This window comes from Oryctolagus cuniculus, chromosome 9 (genome assembly GCF_051225735.1).
Source record: "Oryctolagus cuniculus isolate XC-2025 breed Fujian yellow rabbit chromosome 9, ASM5122573v1, whole genome shotgun sequence".
Taxonomy (NCBI): Eukaryota; Metazoa; Chordata; class Mammalia; order Lagomorpha; family Leporidae; genus Oryctolagus; species Oryctolagus cuniculus.
This window is the reverse complement of record NC_142875.1, coordinates 113,592,666-113,616,208: the sequence shown is the minus strand read 5'-3', so window position 1 is coordinate 113,616,208 and position 23,543 is coordinate 113,592,666. Positions and strand designations below refer to the sequence as shown.

General features: G+C 39.9%; 1 protein-coding gene across 2 annotated transcripts in view; it reads right to left on the bottom strand.

Moving 5' to 3' along the window:
• Positions 1–23,543, bottom strand: part of PTPRO (protein tyrosine phosphatase receptor type O) — a 274,380-nt gene that overhangs the window by 84,677 nt on the left and 166,160 nt on the right. For both annotated transcript variants that reach the window (XM_008259342.5, NM_001082750.1), the window contains 8 exon segments: positions 22,900–23,058; positions 21,000–21,152; positions 18,778–19,218; positions 16,088–16,249; positions 10,987–11,183; positions 6,232–6,352; positions 5,356–5,549; positions 4,300–4,411 (listed from right to left, as the gene is read on the bottom strand). In XM_008259342.5, coding sequence (XP_008257564.1) covers positions 4,300–4,411; positions 5,356–5,549; positions 6,232–6,352; positions 10,987–11,183; positions 16,088–16,249; positions 18,778–19,218; positions 21,000–21,152; positions 22,900–23,058 — 1,539 coding nt within the window.

The window sequence follows — 23,543 nt, the reverse complement described above, 5'->3', positions numbered from 1 at the left end:
GCTGGTTCACTCCCCAGATGGCCGCAAAGGCCGGAGCTGCACCGATCCAAAGCCAGGAGCCAGGAGCTTTCTCCGGGTCTCCCACGAGGGTGCAGGGGCCCAAGGACAGCCATAGCAGAGAGCTGGATTGGAAGAGGAGCAGTGGAATTGAACCGGCACCCGTATGGGATGTCGGCGCTTCAGGCCAGGGCTTTAACCCACTGTGCCACAGCACCGGCCCTGCATTTAAAATGTGAAAACTTTGCTACTTGGGAGGCAGTTTATCACAAACTTTATAATAGATGAGCTCTGAAAGCATATTTTAATTATTTTTCAAGTTATAGATAATGCTGAAGATGAAAAAATACTGAATATAGTACACAGTTGAGTTTAAATTCTACACATAAATTGGTTGGAAGATAAGCAAATGCTTCATTCTGAAATTCAAACCAAAGTCATGTAAAATATTTGGAGGAGGATTTCTATAAATAATAAAGAATTATTTTCTTTAATATTCTGCTAATAGTTATTACATTCACAAAGTAACTATACTTTCAAAACAATTTTTCACTGAAGCATTTATATAAAGTAAAAAAAAAGCATTTGTTTCAGGTGTAATGGGAGTAGTATTTCTTTTTTTAAATTTTTTTTTATTTGACACGTAGAGTTATAGACAGTGAGAAAGAGAGACAGAGAGAAAGGTTGGTTCACTCCCCAAGTGGCCACTACAGCCGGTGTTGGCGCCTATCCGAAGCCAGGAGCCAGGTGCTTCCTCCTGGTCTCCCATGCGGGTGCAGGAGCCCAAACACTTGGGCCATCCTCCACTGCCCTCCCGGGCCACAGCAGAGAGTTGGACTGGAAGAGGAGCAATCGGGACTAGAACTAGGTGCCCATATGGGATGCCAACACCACAGGTGGAAGATTAACCAAGTGAGCCATGGCGCCGGCCCCCAAGGGAGTAGCATTTTTATAGTGTTCAACAATAAAAACTTGAAATACCAACAATATATCTAAAAAGTAACACAAATCCACATCATGTTTCAGAATATTCTACAAAGGAAAATAAATTTTGTCGCTCCCCCTCTTCGTGGAGGAACGACACAGGACCCTGCGCTGTTCTTTCGTCTGCTCGGCCCTCCCCGGGTTTGCTGCTGGTTCTTCCTGGGTTGGCTACCGTCCCTTCCACCTCCGTGGAAGGGCGGTTCCCCCTGCCACTTTTCCCCACTTCCGCGGGGGAGCGGCACACCGCCGGCCAGCTCTCTCGGGGGCTACACAGGTGTTCCTTCAGATAGATGTTCCCCTTAGATGTTCCTGGTGCATGTTGTCTCTCTCCTCCTTTATAGTCCTCTTCCACCAATCCCAACTCTGCTACCCACACGCCAAGTACGCTGCTCTCCTCCAATCAGGAGCAGGTCCTACAGTTTATTGGTTGAACTGGAGGCAGCTGTGTAGAAGCTGTTTCTCCCTTCTCAGCGCCATATTGTGGGAGAGCAGATGCATAGAATAAGTCTTAATTCCAGTAACTTAGTCTAGTCCGAGTTGCTCCCCACAAAATTTGTCTTTTTTATAGTCTCTTAATATAGTCCAATAGTGTTTCATCATATACACATACATACACTTCAAAGTATATTTTACATGTTCTACTTGTAGAGAGGACAATAAATATTTTAAAATTACAAAGCCAGAAACGCATACCTTTCTGTCATATGCTCTCAGTCTTCAGATTTTCATACTGTGTGTTGCTTTAAAATCAAGCATATTACTAAAAGGCCACAAGATGTCACTATTTGTTTATTAGTCATCATTTGGTATATTAGCATAATTACTGAGTTTGGCTTGCCAAGTTGCCAAACAAAGAGAATAGACTTGAGGTCCTAATAAATAATATTTAATAAATATGTTTGCCTCTGTATCTCTTTACATTACAAAATTTGGTAATCTGGACTGATATTCAAAGCATAAGAACTTTATTTTTTTTAAATAAGACTCTTATTTGGAATGAGGTAATAATAGCAAAAAAAAAAAAAACTCCCCTCAAACAAATGAAAAATAAAAAAAAACCCACACACTAGAATTTCAACCTGTTTTAAAAAGTATTAAAGTTACACATTAGTAGTAATTTATATTGTATAATTTAATTCTGACACTGTTCTATGAGATAATAAGATACCCAGTTTATAGAAATGAGAATTTGAGATCACCTGTGTCAATGTGCTTAGATAAGACTGTAGACTGCTTAAGCATGACTTAATTGTTTGTCTCAGGAAAAGATAAGAAATTCTCAAAGATGAATTGATTGGAAACAATAGACCACTTCCCAAGGTAAACAGATTATTTATAAATCACAGTTTATTTATCCAGACTTCTATGTCCACCTAAATTGTTTCAAACCTAACCCATCTCAGTCACTTCCCCACCTTTTCCAGCACTTATTAAGCTATGAGCCAGAGCACCAAATTCTATTAATATTTAAAGTCTGACATCCTTCTTCTGAGACAAACCAAAGACTGTCAGGGTGGTGTTTGGAGACAGTCTGCTCCATTAGTCAGCTGTCAGTAGGTATAGAAGTCTGCGATCATTAAGATAATTGCTGGGAGCTCCACTGTGAACAGTGAGCAGGCCCAGGTGTAGCTGCTACGTCTGGGCCCTTTCCAGACAGTTGTCCCATCTGTGAGGAAGGAGTGTTCTCAGATAGGAAACCTCAGCAGTGATGAGCTGGAAGGCTTATTGATATGGTGAAATTTAATTACAGTTAAACATGTAATTAGTATGTAGTCAGGAGCTTATGGTATTTTCTCTTTTTTGGGGTATTCTTTAACTTTTCCTTTCTAATATTATTAACATCTAGAGCAGAGAGTGCTCTGGATACTGGGTTGTACAGAAACGTGACATACCGTCTAAGTTGTCTAAGAAATTCATGGGATAGATTTATTTCCATGTTTTTAACAGATAAGTTTCAACAAAATTGGATGTTCAGTAAGGATGCTACTTTGCCAAAATTATTCTTCATCTAACCATTTTTCTCCCCTGATTTCTCAGTACAAGTCTAACTACAGCTTTGAGGTCCAGCAAGAAGTTCTCAAAATCTTAGTTGAAATAGCCAAGTGTTTGTTAAATGAGCCCCTTTTCATTATCATCCCTATTTCACATGTCTACAAGACTGAGTCTTAGAAAAGTTAGCTTGCTCAAGGTTACATGTGGTACATGGCAGAGCCCCAGCTCAAATCCAGAACTATCTGCCTTCAGAGCCTATTTTTAAAATTATGTTTCTTGGGGCCGGCACCGTGGCTCACTTGGTTAATCCTCCGCCTGCGGTGCCGGCATCCCATATAGGCACCAGGTTCTAGTCCCGGTTGCTCCTCTTCCAGTCCAGCTCTCCGCTCTGGCCTGGGAGGGCAGTGGAGGATGGCCCAAGTGCTTGGGCCCCTGCACCCGCATGGGAGACCAGGAAGAAGCACCTGGCTCCTGGCTTCGGATCGGCGCAACGCGCTGGCCGTAGCAGCCATTTGGGGGGTGAACCAACAGAAGGAAGACTTTTCTCTCTGTCTCTCTCTCACTGTCTAACTCTGCCTGTCTAATAAAAAAAATTTTAAAAAAGATGTTTATTTATTTATGAGAGACATAGTGATGGATACTTAGACATAACAGAGAAAGACAGACATGGAGAGCTTCCACTCACTGGTTGTCCATCCAAATGTCCACAACAACTGGGACTTGTTTAAGGTGGAGCCCAAAGCCCCAGGAATGCAATCTCCACCTGGGAGACAAGGGTCCAATTCCTTGAGCCATCACCTAACACCTTCTACAATGGGCATTAGCAGGAAGCTGGAATAGGGTTCTGAGCCCAGGTACTCTGACACAGGGCACAGGCATTCCAAAAGGCGCCCCAATGGCTAGGCCAAATGCCCACTGCCAGAGCCTATGTTTTTAACAGCTGAATGGACCCTACTACAGTCAGTTGGTAACTTTATTAAACGGCTTAATAAATAAGGAAATAGAAGCAATCTAACAAATATAATCATCACATGACTGAAATCAATGGCATGTGTGATGTGAAGCTGACGACTCTGCCTGCCACCTTTCTTTTCCAATCAATCCCAATATGGAACACACAAGTCCAGGGCAGTGACTCAGAATAAAAATCAGCCAAGGGCAGGAATGCAGAATAAAAGTGATATTTTAGTTTTTAAAGATTATCAGCTAAACAAATAATGATTAGAAACAAGCACATTCTCTTCCGTGAAGTTGATGCTCAGTCAGTGCTGGGTGGGTAGCTGAAGCTTTCTGGAAGTGTGGCACCATTTCTCAAGTGCCACTCACCTGTGATGAAGCTTATGGTGGAACTGTCACAACAGCTCAGTTCTGGATCTCCCCATGTCACCATGGTTACCCGAAAGTTGTAGTACCATGCTGGCAACAGATTAGCTATTCTCTGAATGAGGAAACAAAAAAAGAGACAGAGAACAAAGGGGAAAAATAGTATTTTTGGTAATGTCCACTAGGTCATTTTAAGTAATTTCTCTTTCCTTTTTGGGGCACCTTTTTATGTCTAGTAAATAGTCCATAAAAAATTCTTTCTAGAATGAAGTGAGGCATAAATAAAATGAAATACAAACTATAATTTTTAAAAGGTGATTCAAAATAAGATCCCAATATTTCTGACTTTTGTTTCATTTTGCAACTTCCTGTTATACTATGCAAGTGAAATAACACTTATTAGTAAGTGACTGGATGAACCTATCCCCCTGTCTAAGACGGATAACTCACAGCTTGCATTATTCCAAGGTGGACCATGAGCAGGAGACCGTGTGAGTGGCGCTTCCTAGAATCCACCTGGGCAGAGGACAATCGTACTTCATGCATACCTATGTGAAACCTATACTTATAAAAAAATATTCTAGTCCCAGAAAGAGCCATCACTACCTGTTCTCCTGACAACCATTCTCTAATAGGCTGACATTACAGGTGCTTAACTGATTTGTAGCTGTCAAGAAGAGCCATCATTAGTCAGGCAGCATCAGTGAACCACTGAGTGCCTGAGGGAAAACTCAGGAGCAGAGAGAGAGCACTTGATAGCTCCCCTCAGCCTTAAGCAGGTTTCTTAGGACGAATTGTTGACTAACAAATTCAACTAGTAGTGAAAACTACATCCTCAAAATTTTCTCTCTCCCTCTAGTACTTGGCCACAATTTTCTCTCTCTCCCTCTCATAACAAAAATGGAACTCCAAACACCCAAAAAAACCTAGTAGCAAGACAACTAACATGTGTGTGCAGCAGACCCCTTGTGTGTAGCTACAAAATGGTAACTTTTCTGACAGTTTTGACAGAGCAACACAGGAACCCATGGTGGCATGGCGGCGGCTAAGGAAGATTACCACGGAAGCAGTTAAGGAGACAGTTGCGGCTATTTCATAGTAGGTGGTCCACTCAGATGTCATAGTTGCAGGGTTGAAATAAAACATTTCAACCACGTATTTTCTGAACACTCCTAGGTAAGGTCTGGTCCAGCTCAGAACCACTGCTGTAGGACCCAAGGGATAAAGCATTAAGTCCTTTATTCCAGTGGGCACTAAAAAGAAGAGAGATGGGTGTGAAAAAATAAAGCCAGAAAGGAAAGTTTAATCTTAGCAATGACTTGAAACTACTACTTTATAACCATTGAAAACCAAAGTAAATGCATTTGCCTCTGATTTTTCCCCCTACATGGTAAATTCTATATTTTTGCCAACTACATAATTATAGTTTGCCAATTATATAATTGTAGTTATTTATGACTGCTAGTCATCCTCGTCTATAGATTTCCATGTCAGAGATTTAACCAACTCAAGGTTGAAAATATCTGAAAAAAAAATTGCATCTGTGCTGAACATACATAGTCTTTCTTTCATGTCATTATCCCCTAAGCAATGTTTATACACCTATTTATATAATATTTACATTGTTTTATGTATCATAAGTAATCTAGAGATATTCAAAGTATTCATGATGGCAGGATGTATGTAGGTTATACACAAATTCAATACGTCATTTTAGATAAGGCAGTTGAGCATCTGAGGATTTTGATATATGCAGGGGGGTCCTGAAACCAACACCCCATGGACACTAAAGGATGGCTGAAATCTGAAGAGGGAATATTGGTAAACTAGAATAGATCTTCCACAGACAATGATAAAGATTTAAGCTTGCACACTGCATCCTCCCAACCAATACCCTGACAAAGATAAGTCATTTTCTTAAGGCAAGGGACTTACCAATGGCAAATGTCACAGGATCTGAAGGTGGTCCAATCAGAGGGCCTTTTCTTAGGTACATCACAACCTGGTACTGGGCACCAGGAACCAGATTTTCAATAATACGTTTGCTTGAGTTCACCTTTAAATCAAACACCCAATAAAAATTTATTTAGAGTTGGGCTTGAAGAATGCGACAGCAAGGCTGAAGCTGTGTTCAAGGACTTTTTGTAGAACCACGGAGGACTTTGAAATTCAGAATCCTTTCCTCACGGTGGGGAAGGTCAGATTTTAAAAGCAGGATGATTTATAGTTTATGTAAACACTGAAAGGAAACCAGAACATTCGAATTCTATGGCTGGATTTAATAAGACCTGCTGTGAACTGCTTTATACCCATCAATGTCATTTGTAGCTATGCACATGACAGACACACCAGCCTCTAGCCGTAATCAAATCAGCAATACCATAGGGTAGTCTGACATCCTAAATTGTAGTGTCAGCTGATTATGTACAAAGATCAGTGCAGGGATGTCTTGTCTCTCATGACTTAGAGGCATATAATATCCAATTATAGAGACATAAATGACCTCAGAGATTATCTAGGACAAATCTCACATTTAATAGATTGAGAAAATAAAGCCAAAGAATGGCCAAGGTCACATACTTAGATTCAGTGTTGGAACTAGAACCTAGCAATGTGCCTTCTAATGTATACTATGAACAAGTCACTGGGCTGAGCATCAAGACAGTGATCATCACCCCTCAAGGCTGTTGTAATCCCATGAAATATGGTTGTATAGAACATTTCTTATTAAATGAGCTCTTTCATAATTACTGTTCTTTAAAAAGCATATAAACCTATAGATGAATAAGATGCATTTATTAAAATTGAGTGTTGGTATACAGAAGGATTGATGATCCAACTAACATGTTAAGAAGAGTGCTTCTGGGGCTGGCACTGTGGTGTAGTAAGCCTCCACCTCTGGTGCTGGCATCCCATATGGGTGCTGGTTCATGTCCCAGCTGCTCCTCTTCTGATCCAGCTCCCTCCTAATGCACCTGAGAAAGCAGTGGAAGATGACACAAGTGCTTGGGCCCCTGCACCCACATGGGAGACCTGGAAGAAACTCCCAGTTCCTGGATTTAGGTTGGTCCAGCTCTGGATGTTGTAGACATTTGGGGGGAGTGAACCAGTGGATAGAAGACCTCTCTCTATCTATAACTCGGCCTCTCAAATAAATAAATGTCTTTAAAAAAAAAGAAGTGTGCTTCTTTGATCTTTAGTGTCTTTATTATGTAAAACAGTCTTGCTTAGTTGGAATAACATAGGTTCTCTTTCAGAACACCTTAAATCAAGCATGTGGATTTATTTATGTTTTATTTGAAGTTCTTATCTTGTTCTCTTCATTGCTAAATAGTAGTAATATATGTCTCACAGAGTTGTTAAGACTGTGTCAACCAAATTAACAATAAATGTTAAATCTTACCAACATTTTGTCACTTGGGATACACAGAATTGCAGAATTGCTGCAGGAAGAACACAAATCAATGTATAACAATTTGGTTGACAACTTACTTATGTTGTAAATTTTTAAAAATACTTACATATTTATTATGAATGCAGAATGATACAGAGAGGGAGAGACAGACAGACACCCATATCGAGAGAGAGAGAGAGAGGGAGAGAGAGAGAGAGCGAGCAAGAGAGAGCGAGCATTCTTCCATCCTCTGGCTTGCTCCCCAAATACCTGCAACAGCCAGGGCTGATCCAGGACAAAGCCAGGAATTAAGAACTCCATCTGGGTTTCCCACATGCATGGCAGGGACCCAAGTACTTAGGCCATTACCTGCTGCTTTCCCAGGTGCATTAGCAGGAAGCTGGAGCAGCCAAGAGTTGAATTGGCACTCTGATGTAAGATGTCAATATGGCAAGTGTCAGCTTAACCTGCTGAACCACAATGTCAGCCCCATACAATTTTCTAAAAGTCTCATGAATATTTTGAGAATAAAAATACTACTGATTATATGATATGAATTTGAAAGTTTTATAATATCAGAAACTCATTATACACAGAATTATTCTATGATTCACATCTGGACAACTCGTACACATAAGTGGAAGGAACAGTGTATATCAAATTTCTTTTAAATGAGCTTTATCAGAGAAGATTAGTTGAATTAACAGGTTAGCATTTCCACCCTTCCTTTCCTATTTATATTCTTTCTTATCAAGATTTCTACCCATGTTTTAGACTTTTAATTCTACTGGAATCCTTATTGACAAAGCTAATCAACTGGAAGTCCTCATCTGATACAGCATTTCCAAATGACACTAAGCATGAATAAGAACATTCATGCTACCCTCTACTAAGCAGTACTGTCTTATTTCCTTAAAAAACTTTCTAGGGCAGGTGTTTGGCCTAGTAGCTAAGATACCTGCGTCCTATACAAGAATACGTGGGTCTGGGATACCTGGCTCAGGACTGTGACTCCAGCTTCCTGCTAATGCAGACCTTGGGAGGTAGTGGTGATGACTCTAGTAATTGTGTCCTTGCCACCCATGTGGACTTGGATTGTATTCCCAGCTATGGCTTGGCCCAGCCTAGACATTTGGTGAGTGAACCAAAGGATGTGAGCTCTCTAGATATTTTTCCCCACTGCCTTTTAAACTAATAATAGCAACAATAATGACAAAATGCATTCTAAGTGATAAAGTGAGCACACTCATTGTAAAAATAGTTCACATAGTAGATGAGTCACAATGAAATAAATTGAAAAACTTCGAGTTCTCCTTCCACAAATCCTGACATTGTGGTAAGAATTCTCCTAGACCTGCTCTAACACATATACATAAATACTATGATACCAATCTGAATATGTGCTATTTGCATAAATATTGCTCCAAACTTTTCCTTAAACTCAAGAATAAATTGTAGACATCCCCCCATAACCATCAATGGTGACCTAGTTAATTAATCACCCATTTTGCTTGTTTAGAATATTAAAATGACACAGGACATAGAGTGTAGATTGTTTCAGGATGGTGCTAAAATTTCTGTAGTTGTCCAATATTTTTGGCAAAAGTTGATTCTGTCCATTCAAATGAATACCTGGAGTCACAGCCATTTAAATTTGCCAGTATAATAAATTCATCCAAGGAAAGCTGTATTTTTTAAATAAGAAGCAGCTTTGTAGACAAATATCCATTAAAGAGTGACAAGAGGGCAATAGTATTACAAACTACCTGCCTTGGTGACAAATTATAAGCACAAAATTTCTCATCAATTTCTGAGTTTCTGCTGATCTGCAAACCTGTATTCACATTTCTGTCTCTTCATTTCTTTTTTTCCCCTTCCTCCTCCCCTTCCTCATCCCCTCCCCTTGCTCCTTCTACATGAATGATATGTAACATGTGCACTAGCTGGGGCAAGGGAGAAATGGTACATTGCTGCAGGTGTAAAGAGCCAGTCTCCTTGGATATGCTTAGGGAAGGATAGGCTGCACATTGAGTTGTGATTAGCAGGTAATCAGTTCAGCTCATTTACTGGGGAATTTACTCAAGTCAAGGGGTAGCCTCACCTTCAAGTATGGTCTGATCTCAGCATTCTACTGCCTTCTAGTGCTCTGGGGGCCTTGATTCCTGCATCCGCCTTATAAATTTAAAATTTCCCACTGTTTGAATTGTACTAAATGCCTAATTTTCCTAGGCAGAATGAAAACACTCCAAATAACTTTCCCATAGCAAACATTCTTCTGAGTACTACATTTCCAACCTGCTCCACATCAATCGACATGAATTGCTCTACTTGAATTGCCTGCAGTGAAGAAAATGTGTTTGTAAAACACCAGGAACTCTCAAATACGACCTTATGAAAAAATGAAGCCAGATTTTAGGAGATCAGGGCGTGGCCTGGGGACTCAGGGCTCCTGACAGCAATGCTCCTCCTGGCTCAGGGTTGTACAGTTTCTTTCAGGACAGGTGAGGGGTGTGTGCACGCATTCTGCAGTCATTCAAGATGATGGTGGCATGCTGCCTCTGCCTGTCCCCAACCTGGCTCCCCTTCCAGGTCAGCTAACTCATGTTTAATCCCTCCCACCTCCTCTCAGTTGTGATTAATGGGGAGGAGTTTTTTGCTTTATGTCCTTTGGGCTTTTCAATTGTTGTTCCAGCAAGCATGCATTACTTTCATAGGCAAAGATGAAAAGAATAGGGAAAAGTAAAACTGAAAAGCCAAAAAATCCTCAAACTCTCCTCTCTTGGCAATGTTTTTTTCTGACCAGTTTCTACATCTTCTGTCTCCTGAAGTTGTATCATTCATGCCCAGCTCCTCACTTCTGTAAATTCAGACCCCGTTGCTGTCTTTCACTTTCTGTCTAGGCCTTATTCTATATGGTGCAGTCATCATGTGTTCACATACCCCTTGTTCTTAGATTACAGGATCTGCCAAGAGCAGGATGTTTAAACGTTATCTAGATCTCCAGCATGTTTCCTACTGCCTGAAACATTGTTAGTGCTTAGCAAATTCTCTCAAATAAAGAATGAAGGTGAAAGGCACATACATGGTCCTCCTAGAAAGGAAATGGAAGATGGTGGTGTAACTGAAGGGCCATTTGTAGCATTTCTTGGTCCCTCTCCTGGCTCCTGCAGATGCTGCTTGCAACATACCTGCCTGGGAGACCTCAGCAGGGCTTCTAGCCATCACCTCCTTGCATTGCCCTGTGAGGCTCTGCCTCAGTAGGGCGGGTGCGCCTGGCTACGTGCCCTGTGCTTTACCTGTGTACAGTACTGCTTTTCAAGCCTCTGGCTCTCCTTTTGTTTCTGGCAGGTCAGTGACACCACAGACACAATGGTGCTGTTATAGTTCTCCTGGGAAGATGTCCAGGACATCAAAGCAGTGGTCGAGCTTAAAACATGGACGCTCACATGCTGGGGCTTCTCTGTCAGCTCTTCAATCCACTCTCCTGTAGGACCTGAATGTTTCAAATCAGAACAAAAGAAAAGTTGCAGATGGTAAGATGCTAGCTGTACAAATCATGTCGTTTTCCATTTGCCCTAACAAAGATAATCAAAGCAAGACTGGCAGTAAAACCGGTAGCTTCTCAGAACCTCTGTCCAGTTATAGCTCTAGGAGCACCCCACTGATCTGAACAACCGTAGCCTTAGCAACAACAAAATACTTCTACCCAGAGACAAGAGTCCCACCTCAGTGGTCACGGGCATGCTGACAGAATCTTCAGTAGGGAGACTTTCCTTTACATTCAACAAAGTGGAAATAGCAGTGTTTCAAATTCCTTTGCTACCAGGACTTTTGGTCTCCAGAAATAATTACTTGAGATTAAAAATAGCCCCTGTGGCTCACTAGGCTAATCCTCCGCTGCGGCACCGGCACCCTAGGTTCTAGTCCTGGTTGCTGCTCTTCCAGTCCAGCTCTCTGCTGTGGCCCAGGAGGGCAGTGGAGGATGGCCCAAGTGCTTGGGCCCTGCACCTGCATGGGAGACCAGGAGGAAGCACCTGGCTCCTGGCTTCGGATCAGCACAGCGTGCTGGCTGTAGTGGACTCTTGGGGGGTGAACCAACGGAAAGAAGACCTTTTTCTCTGTCTCTCTCTCTCACTGTCTAACTCTGCCTGTCAAAAAACAACAACAACGAAAACAAAAACAAAAACAGCCTCTACTGCAGTCTTGTGGAAAAAGTGAGATTTGGCAACCATGGGATCAAGGAGATAGGCTATGACTGTGAGAGAAGGAACAGACAACAAGCTGGTCAATTAAAGGACCAACTAAAACCTGGGTGATAATTTGATGGATGTGGGGGGTTTGTATTATTATAAAATATATCCATGTTAGGGCCCAAAGCTGGTCTTGTTCACTTGGGTCTAAAGTGGTTTCGAGCACAGTGCCTGAGAACTAAGGATTTAAGAAATGTTAAGATGATTATTAACTACAGAAATTCTTTGTTGAAATGCAAATGTGTACCTTCTTTTTATTTGCTTAGGATGCATTTCTAAATTCCTTAACAGGAAGCTCCATTCCTAGGCTGGATCCCGGGACAGGAGAAGAAAGGGCTCAAGTGGCTCTGCTGGGGTGAAGATGCGGGGGGCAGACTCATGCTCAGTGTGAATGGTGCAAGGGAAATGATAATTAAAAAAGATAATAATGATGAGCAGAGTCAATTACATGCTAGGCACTGTTTTAAGTTTACATGTGTTCAAGTATTTGAATCCTTTAATTTTTATAATAAACAGACGAGACAAGTATTATTATTATTATTATTATTTTTTTGACAGGCAGAGTGGACAGTGAGAGAGAGAGACAGAGAGAAAGGTCTTCCTTTGCCGTTGGTTCACCCTCCAATGGCCGCCGCGGCCAGCGCGCTGCGGCCGGTGTGGCGCGCTGCGGCCGGCGCACCGCGCTGATCCGATGGCAGGAGCCAGGAGCCAGGTGCTTTTCCTGGTCTCCCATGGGGTGCAGGGCCCAAGCACCTGGGCCATCCTCCACTGCACTCCCTGGCCACAGCAGAGAGCTGGCCTGGAAGGGGGGCAACCGGGACAGAATCCGGCGCCCCGACCGGGACTAGAACCCGGTGTGCCGGCGCCGCTAGGCGGAGGATTAGCCTAGTGAGCCGCGGCGCCGGCTGACGAGACAAGTATTATTATTAAATCTCCCTTTCATATGAAGAAATGGAGGCAGGAATAGGACAAGTATAGCTGGGATTCAGACACATGAAGTATGATTCCAAAATCCAGGCTCTGAACTCTACGAGACTTCCTGGAGCACCATGAAATAGTGAAAGCATCAGTTTGGAGGTGGAAAATTGGCCCACGACCCACTTATGCTTACAATTAGTGGTGTAATCTTTGACAAGTGATCAAATTTTTCTGAATTTCATTCATTTGCTCTGCCAAATGGACATATCTTGGAACGTTAGAATTGGAAAGAATTATTTTGTGGGTGAGGAATCTGAGTCCCATAGACATTGCCCATTGTCCTAGAGCTAGTAACTTCTTGTGACCTAACCAGAACTCCTGCCTCCCAAGTCAATGTTTTGTGACAACATGTCATAACAGCACCTGCTTAATCTCCAGTAGGCTGTGGTTGTGATCACATGAAATAGTGTATAGTAAAGAACTATATAACTGAACTGCTATTACTATTAGGAATATTCCTGGTCTAGTAGGGCACAGACAGAAAAAAGTAGGAGTCAATCAAACAAATTCAAGCACTCAATAGTTTTTAAAGGCTGACCTGAAAAATCAACCCAAGATAATGGGTCATTGCAAGCTACACAGAAATGGACTTTGTTATCAAATAATCCTAAATTCTAGTCTGCATTCTGACATTTACAGAAGCATCTGAACATTTTGTAACTCAGTATTTTTCCCGCATGCAAATAGGGGATAATAAGGATAATAAAAATGTTCGTTTGAGTGGGCTTTTGGTATAGTGGTTAAGACACCACTTGGTAGAGCTGGTTTGAGGCATAGAGGGTTAAGCTACTGCCTGGGATGCCAGCATCCCATATGGGTGCTTGCTTGAGACCCAGCTGCTTCATTTCTGATCCAGCTCCCTGTTAATACATCTGGGAAAGCAGTGGAAGATGGTCCAAGTGCTTGGGCCCCAGCACCCACATGGGGGACCCAGAGGAAGCTCCTGGCTCCTGGCTTCAGACTGGCCCAGCTCTGGGTGCTACAGCCATTTGAGGATTGACCAGCAGATGGGAGATTTCTCTCTCTCTCTCTCTCTCTCTCTCTCTCTCTCTGTGTCTCTCCCTTTCTCTGTAACTCTGCCTTTAAAATAAAATAATAATAAAAAGACATCACTTGGTTTGTCTGTATAGCATATCAAAACACCTGGGTTTGACACCTAGGTCTGCTCCTGATTCCAGCTCCCTGATAATGCAGACCTGGGAAGGAAGCAGAGAATGGCCTACATATTTGGGTCCTGCTTTTCACATGGGAGACATGGATTGATTTCCCACCTCCTGGTTTGGCCTTGCCAAGCCCTGGCTATTGTAGGCATTTAGGGAGTGCCTAAGATGAAAGGAGAGAGCTGCCTATCTCCTATGTCTCTCTGCCTTTCAAATAAATTAAGTAAATATTTAAAAATGTAAAAGAAGAATTAAACTTGGTAAAAATGGTCCTGTCCCTTCATAAGGCTGTTGGGTGCCTAATGTAAACAGTGACCTAAATTATCATCTCTGGTGGAAAGACTATCACATTTGTGATAAATATGAATCATAATGCACCAGCCTAAACAAAAATCTTAAGGTAATTATGTGGCAATTCAGGTATCAGAATGTCTGAAACAATGTGCTGCAAATATAATTTAGCTAATGTGTGACTACTCTGTGTTGAGTGAAACTAATATGCCTTCATTTGTTGCTCACTTACCCAGTTAAGTATTTAGTCTGCAGAATTTATATATACATATATATATACATATTTAAATTTTTTTGTTCTTGGCTTGCTTTTTTTAAAAAATATTTATTTATTTATTTATTTATTTGAAAGTCAGGGTTACACAGAGAGAGAAGGAGATGCAGAGAGAGAGAGAGGTTCTTCATCCGCTGATTCACTCCCTGATTGACTGGACCGGCCAGAACTGTGCCATTCCAAAGCCAGGAGCTTCTTCCAGGTCTCCCGCGTGGGTGCAGGGGCCCAAGAACCTGGGCCATCCTCCACTGCTTTCCCAGGCCACAGCAGAGAGCTGGATTGGAAGAGGAGCAGCCGGGACTCGAACCGGCGTCCTTATGGGATGCCAACACCGCAGGTGGAGGATTAACCAAGTGAGCCACAGTTCGGCCCAAAGAAACATTCAGCCTTGTGGGAAGAACTGAACACTCCACTTCACTCCCACTCTCAAGCGCTCTCATGGCAAAGGTCCCCGCACCAGAGTCACACCAGGCAGTCACAAATGCCCTTTCTGCGTGTCTGATGGGTCTTTCAGGACTTTCACTCCTGGTAAGATTTTTGGGTTCCTAAACAAAATGTTACATGGAGGGAGGGGAATTTGGGACATTTTTAAGCTTCTAAATAACTGATTTCATTTCCCCACCCCAGGTCCACATCCCTATCCCCTAGCCCACCACTGAGGGTTATTTGATGATTATTTATTTTATTTTGCCTTTAGAGAAGGCAATCAGGTATATGGTGGTCGTTCTTTCCTGATAACAAGTTTTGGCCATTGCCATCTCATTTTCTTTGTGCTGATGGAGACATACGTGTAACTGCTGATAAACTAGGAAAATGATTTTTAACCTCAACTTTTAGTAACCATACTTGAGGTAAAAACAATCTAGGGACATGCACTCTTTGTGCAGGCTGTAGAGATCTGGTTTCTCTCTGCCGTTATCCTTTCTGGAATCAGTAAATGTTGCCCTAAAATTTGAACGTGTGGCTTTTAGTATGCTCTTTGTCTTCTGCCAACGTTATGGATTCCACCTGGGTGTAACTATGCTTAAATCCTTGTCTGTCTTCTCAGCTTTACAGACCCAACACTCTGTTGAGATATTTCACACAATCCTGTAATATCAGATTTCATTATGCCCTCAAACAGAAAGTCGTATTTCCCACACCATATGTCCAAGTCCTTGGAGACTTTGTTATGGTTAGAATAGAAGGTCAGTTTAATAAATGTTCAATTATCACAGCAATAAAAACATCTTCAAGTCAGATACCCTGAATAGGGTTGCTACCATCAAACATACCTACATTTTCTCTGCTGTCAGATACTCATGGAGCTGGGCCTCTCCTGAACTTGAAAATTTCTCAGGGTCCCTAAGGTTTGTGAATAATTGACCACCAAGTATCATTAATCTCACCAGTTTCATTGTGCTAGTTCCTCCTGTAAGTGCAAAATAATTTCTTTGCTACTTACTGATATAAAAGCTTAGTGATTTTGCTGACTGACTTTCTCGAGTTTCGCAAGATCCTGAGGCACTAAAGGTTGTCACAGATAACTTGTATTTCCCGGGCTCCTTGAGTTCTGCAACAAATTCATGCGCCTCTTCATCCACTGTCGAATATTCAGTGAAGTTCTCTAAACCAAACATAAAAAGGAAAATATATATATATGTATGAAAGAACACCTCCTTGTAGGGCCAGTCAATTAATTATTTTAAAAATTACTTCTTTTGTTAATTACACCTCTGAAGGTACCAAAAACAAGAAAGATGAAGGGCAGCTCAAAATTTTCACATTTCAACATTTTAAAAAAAACTAAAATATGATCTCAAACCAATAAAGCTAGGAATGGGTATAGACTTTGTATGCTTATCTACTCTTCCCTAACAAAATTCTGTGCATAAAACAGAAGTAGAGCATTCTGAGAAGATGGTAATCATTGGCTTTGGAAGAAAAACAATTCGCATAAAATGTTTTGTAAGTTCTTTGTGGTAGCATTAAATACCCAGAAATGCTTTAAAATACATTAAATACTTTCTCATAGAAATAACTATTCTGTATATATTTTTGGACATTTGCATTATTTATCCTTCATTTACTTGCTTCCAGAAATTTTAAGTTTTGCATGGCTTCACTGCCCATCTCCTGCTGTTTATCCCTTCATTTGAAGTTGTTATCATCAGTTGGTGACTACAGCAGCCTTTGAAAGAACACACTGTGGTCAGATAAAAGCGTGATGGAACTTTCCTGAAAGTAGCAAGAAATATTCTGTTTCAAGATCCTATTTTCCACAGAACAGACTAAGGAGGCTTTTTTTTTTTTTTTTAAATTATAAAGCAACCCAGGCAAATTACTTTTCACTCAAATAATTGGAAATGATGAAGGATTTGAGTTTTATGTAACATTTTGATATGATTGATTGCTCTACTACCAAGCATAGAAGAATCTACAGGCATTGTATCTCATTCTGTTAATAAAATAGGAGTAAACAAGTACATCACATGTGAGACTACATGATTCTAATGTCGTATCCTGACAATAAGGCTGTCACTATAATTCAAATTTGGCAACCTGACAACTCTTGTCACCCAAACTACTTAACTGCAAAGTATAAAATAAAGTAGTTATTGTAAAAACAAAACAAAAAAGAAATGAATACAAAAACCTACTAAACACAAGTGGTATATGATTCATGGCCCAAGTTACTAAACTGGAAAATAGAAAATGATTTAGTAAAAATATATCAAGCAACAATTGAGATATTATGTACGATATATGACCCATAGTTGCTGAATGCCATAGCTCTGCTTTCATAAATTGGTGGACTAAAATATGAAGAATAAATTCCAAATACTGCATAAGTGAATACATGATATATCATGAGAGTGCTTTGAAAGGTTCATGGGGCCGGCACCGCGGCTCACTAGGCTAATCCTCCGCCTCGTGGCGCCGGCACACCAGGTTCTAGACCCAGTTGGGGCGCCGGATTCTGTCCCGGTTGCCCCTCTTCCAGGCCAGCTCTCTGCTGTGGCCAGGGAAGGCAGTGGAGGATGGCCCAAGTGCTTGGGCCCTGCACCCCACGGGAGACCAGGATAAGTACCTGGCTCCTGCCATCAGATCAGCGTGGTGTGCCGGCCACAGCGCGCTGGCCACGGCGGTCACTGGAGGGTGAACCAACGGTAAAAGGAAGACCTTTCTCTCTGTCTCTCTCTCTCTCTCTCACTGTCCACTCTGCCTGTCAAAAAAAAAAAAAAAAAGGTTCATGGAATGTGCTTGATCTTTTAGTTCCATTTTTCCACAAACTTTTGGAAGCCTCAAAGAATAGCCACAGTGGAAATATTAATTGCTGTGTATTATCTGTTTGACTATGAACTCCTCTTTAGGAAAATGTAGGTGCTGCTTCCAGAGAGCTTACCATAAGAGGATTCAGAGTAGCTAGGTAAGCAGGACACAGTTCTCACACTCTTGGTGGTATATTTTGTTAGAAAAATTATTTTCTGCATATTTCACACATTTGCATACGAGAAAACAAAATTTCTCAAAAACATTCTACAATATTTGTAATGGTCGGATATTTCACCCAAAATATTTTTGAATATAAAGTTTTCTTGAGTAGCCTGGTGTATATGAAATGTTGGGCAGTGAAGTGTATACAGTTGCTAGTGATTGTAACTCATCAATCACACAAACTTGATTCTGATCTATTTTCTGCTCTTAGTCTGCAAGGAACACTCAATTAAACTCCTCTTTCTTTACCTTTCGTTTAGATATCAACTGTCTACCAATCATCCTTTCTTTCTAAACTCAAGTTGAAAAACATTCCTAGGGTGCATGTGTGGCCTAGTAGTGAAGCCATCAGTTGGGATGTCCACATCTCACATGGGAGTTTAAGGGTTTGAATCTCTGCCAATGTTCACCTTGTGAAACGGCAGGTGATGGCTCACATAGTTGGATCCCTACCACCCACATGGGAGATGTGGATGGGGTTCTTGAATCCTGGGTTTGGCCTGGCATTTGGGAGCATTTAGGGAAGTGAATCTGTGCACCAGAGTTTTTTCTCTCTGTTTCTCAAATAAATAAGTAAAAATTAAACAAAAATACAAACATTTCAATTTCCATTCCTTTGTAGCGTTTCTGAATTCCTCTGATTTCCTATGGCCTTACCTTCTCTCTCTATGTGAATATGGAACCCATCAAAGGCAGTGGGGGGTTTTGGGGGTAGCCAGCTCAATATCATTTGCACAGGGAAGAAAGAGAAAGGGGCTGGTGTGGGCTTCTCAGCCTCACTGAGTGTATTGTTATTTTCGTATTCCATGGGAAGTACACTGACAAATTCATCTTCACTTTCAGGAGTTGCAGATGCGCTGTCCCACCAATATGGCTGAGACGTAGTTTCATAGTCACTGCTATTAAAATCAGGCCAACCAGAAGAAATGTTTCCAGATGGCTCAGGAGTTTCCTCTGTAAAATGGAAGATTCTGTCTTTTTCTATTGTTTCTGGTGATCTCATGAATGATTCCTCTGGGAAACTGCCACTCTGTTCTTCCCAGTTGTTTTTGTTCAAGTTTACAATTCGAACAGAAATATTTCGAGGTGGATAAGGAGCTGTAAAAGAAAGGATGCTCATTTTCAAATAATTTTAAAATCTATTATACTGAATACTTAATCTATTAATTGAATACAGAAGCATATGTATTAAATAGTTTAATTTTAAAAATTCAATTCTAGTATACAGACAAACTTATGTGAAGAACAAATGTGGTTTTAAGTATACATATCTCTAATATTTTGTGAGTGACATGTCATCCACAAAATGTACATATGTGTATACTAACATATCACCAATCACACTTAAAATATCTTGTATTTGTCAAGTAGTAACTTAACCACTTCTAAAGCAAAGTTATGAAAATATTTTTCACTTTATCATACCTTCACTACAGGAAAAGTGTCTCTGTATCTTGATCTTTATTATAAAAACAAAAACATTAAAAAAACAAAAAACAAAATCCCTCAACAATAGTATACTTATAACTAGTACCAAGATAAAAATACTCCATGTGACACAGCTGCACCCAGGAGAGTTGCACGCATGATTTGCCTTTGGAGATCTTAACACACATGTTGGAAATATGTCTTACCTTCCGATGTACATAAAATGAGACATCTGAGCACAAAATGAGTTTGCACACTTTTCTAGAAGTGGAAAATTACGAAGACACTGCATGGTCTCTGTCTGCAACAATTTCTACCTAACTGTCAACAGCAGCTCAACTAAGATCTCATCCATGAATTTCTAATAAAAATTAATCCCTCCTTCCCCTGTGCTTTTAAGTAAGTTTATATCTTTTTTATAAGAGGTATCTCATTCTGCCTTGTATGACTGGCATTTGTGCAAAACCTGTACTACATTTGTTGAAAGCAGAGTCCCCGAGTTCCCAAGTAGAAGTTGCTCGGGTAAGGATGTTTCTTTACTTGAACTACAAAATGAAAAATACAAATAGAATCTTAATGTGACATGAGAAAGAGTCTGTTTTGGCCTTAGTAAAGAAGAAGCATGACTTTCTAGGTGTGGTCTATCATAACCAATCCCCAGTGCTGGTGTGAGTGGCCTCTCCAGCAACCAAGCAGGTACCAGGCACATTAGGCACTCTCAGTATAGTCTTTGCTGGCAAAGTGTATTTAGTAGGTATATTTTTATTTTACCCATCCATTCTTCCTTCTGTCCATCCATTCTCTAATAGTGTTTCACACCAATAATAAGCTAAAATTAAGCACTGTGAGTTTTAGATATATCTGCATCCCAGTATTTTCCTTTGATAATCTGATGATTAGTGCTAGAATATTTCCCTCTGCTTTTCTGCTATGTTGGCATTTGTCAACTGATGTAAACTACATCTAGTTAAGTTACTTAATTATAACTTTTGGTAGTGTCACATAACTTTTAGTTTAATAAGTATAAATCAGTGATTACATAGACACATTTCAGATTTTTCTTATTTAATATTTTGCTCAGTTCCTTCTCCATTGACAGGAAATTTTGTTTTAAATGATTAAAAGTATTTATATTTACTTTCTTAGACTTGGAATAGAATTCAAGAGTACTTCAAATAGAAAATAAAATCAAAAGACAAGTTTATTTTCATGCAAAAATAATTTGAAATCAATATATGTTTGTTTCACAAAGTGCATTTTCCATGAACCTTTTGAAGACCCCTCATAGGTATAGATTTCAAATTGTTCTGCACCAAAATGAACTTATTTAAATTCTATTTTCCACAAACTTTTTGAAGTATCCTCATATTTCTTAGAAAGATAAACCTAAACACACAGCGCCATGTAACTTATTTATTAATACACTGAGTTTGATTCTTCAGAAGACTTACCAGTTCTGTGCTGCTTCGGTTCATGGCTGACACCACTGTACTCCACAAGGGTACTTTTATTAAAAGTTGCCTCAGAAACCAGCTGAAAGGTGATATTACTATAACATATTCCTGGCAGCCAGTGATTAAATACTGTTTTTCCCTTAAAGAAATCTGGGAGAAGAAAAGTTACTGACATTAACATTATTGTCTTCTAAATATCACATGCTTCTAGAAAATGTCAAATAATTCCAGTTAAATATCCATAAAATAATATTTCCCCAACTTCTGGCAGGTCATTTATAAAAAATTAGTAGAAGGCTAGGCTTGAAACTTTGTATTTTAAGACTCAACCCTGAAAGGCTTTTTCTACCAGGATTCCTAAGGAGCTTGGACACAACTGGGTTATATTTTTATTGTGAGAACCTTTTTTGGAGTATTAAATGGAGACAATAAATGGAAACGCAGAGATTGGGTTTGTGCTAGCTCTGCACAAAAAGATTAAAAACCAAGGTATTTTGCCATTTATGATTTAATAAATATCAATTTTATGAGCAATGTTTTCACTTACAAAAACTACCCTCTTTTAAAAGTAGCCTGTTTTATCTGCTAGTTGGCAGTTAGTGCTTGCTTAAAAAGAAGAAAATATTGGTTTAGATTCTAGTTGGAAAACATTAAATAAAATCATGATAAATTTAAAAATCCAATTCAAGTAAAAAATGAGGGAAAGAAACTAAAAGTACCACTTTGTTAAATTAAAAGCTAAAGATAGTTTTCAAATTATTTAAACATGGAAGCATATTAATTCACTTGTTTTTTAAATTCCTGGTTTTTAACTCAATGAAATTTTTGGTAATTGCTTTGTGGTCATTCATGAATTTGTATTTACATGTGATCTATAAGAAAATAAGGTCCAATTCATTAGTTTACAGAATTTTTCCTTTGAAAACAAAGAATGCAATAAATCATGGAGTTCATGCTTATGTTTCTTTGATTTTTTTAAAAAGAAATTTAAAATTCTACATCTGCTGCACATATTGTAACCAGTGTCTCTAGAAAGGAAAAATTACATGGTAGAAAAGAATTTGTAAAAGCAGCAAAACAAGTGACACTTCTGGATACCATGCCTTATGTGACTTGTGCCCATTCTCCACCACCTCACCTATGTTCCAAGTTATAGCTGTTCAATTTTTGATACCAGTATATACTCTAACTACAAAGAACTGCTGTGGTGTTGTGTTTGGAGGTTATTCAAATGCATCAATTTGGATTCACTCCCAATGAGGCTGAAGGATTGCTCTCTCTAGGTTTTCCTCTTCCTCCTCCCTATCCCTCAAGTTTACTCAAATCTCCAGATTTCATTCATTTGAATGAATAATTTGAATTGTTAATTCCCTGATCTTTCTTCCCTCTTCTTACAGTGTCCCCACCAAGTCAGCAAAAATGGAAGAATCGCTTTTTGCACAGTAATGTAATCATTTAACTGGTCCTATGGGTAAGTACTGTCTTTTGCATTTGAGAATACTCTTGGAGCGGCTCCAACTTTGTGAAAGGCAGCCCTGTAGTTCCCAGTCTTAGAGGTGCCCTTCTATCAGACTGAGAAGGAGACAGGTGAGATGGCTTCTCACCTTGTTTGCATTTGTTTTCAGGCACCAGATTTGCTGCCTTTGGCAAGAATAACAGGTAAGGAAACATAATTTGAGTATTTCTCATGGTGTGGGAATGACTCATAATTCTTAACTAATGAACAAGATGTTCTATGACTCCTCACAACCAAAATTTGTGAATCAATACTGTTTTTAATGGTTTATATTGGTTGGAAGGTGAGTTATAAAACCTCCTTAGACCAAGAAAGACCAGTGGGGAGAAGTCTTGTAAGAAGGAAGAGTCCTTGTTCATTCTGCCTTCCATTACTGCTTACCTTTGTACAGCATTGTCCGGAAGGCTTTCCCTTCCCAGTAGCTTATGTTCACTCTTGTGAAAACATTATATTTTTCTGGATAATGAATTTCAAACAAGACTCCTGTTTCAGGAGAAGGCTTATAGTCATATATTGAAACACTGGTTACAGGTAGAGGTTCTACAGAGGGGAAGTAAATGCAGAAAGGGGAGAAGGGAAAGAGAAAGGCATCATCAACACTTGGAAGGGCCAAATATTACACTTAGAAGAATTCACACACGTTTTTACTCTCTCTGTTTCCTGTGAAATGAGTTTTCCCTGACAGTAATTAATAAGGTAATTTTATATGGGACTTCTGGCTTTTTAAAGAACATTTATATAAATTTTTCCATTTGCCTTTTGCAACAACCACAAGATCTAAAAAGAGGAAAGATTATCTCCATTCAACTGACAAACACAATGATAAATCAGATGCTATAAATTACCTGTTATAGCAAATTTAACAAATGCATGAGAAACATTGTATCTCCAGATTTCTCACTCATTTTCCCCATGCCAAGAAAATCTGTGGTAATGACAGACCAGTAACGGAAAACACATTTTGACTTTGAGCATGATAAGCATTTGTTTATTTCTTCATGTGAACCTAGATAATATTTTCTACA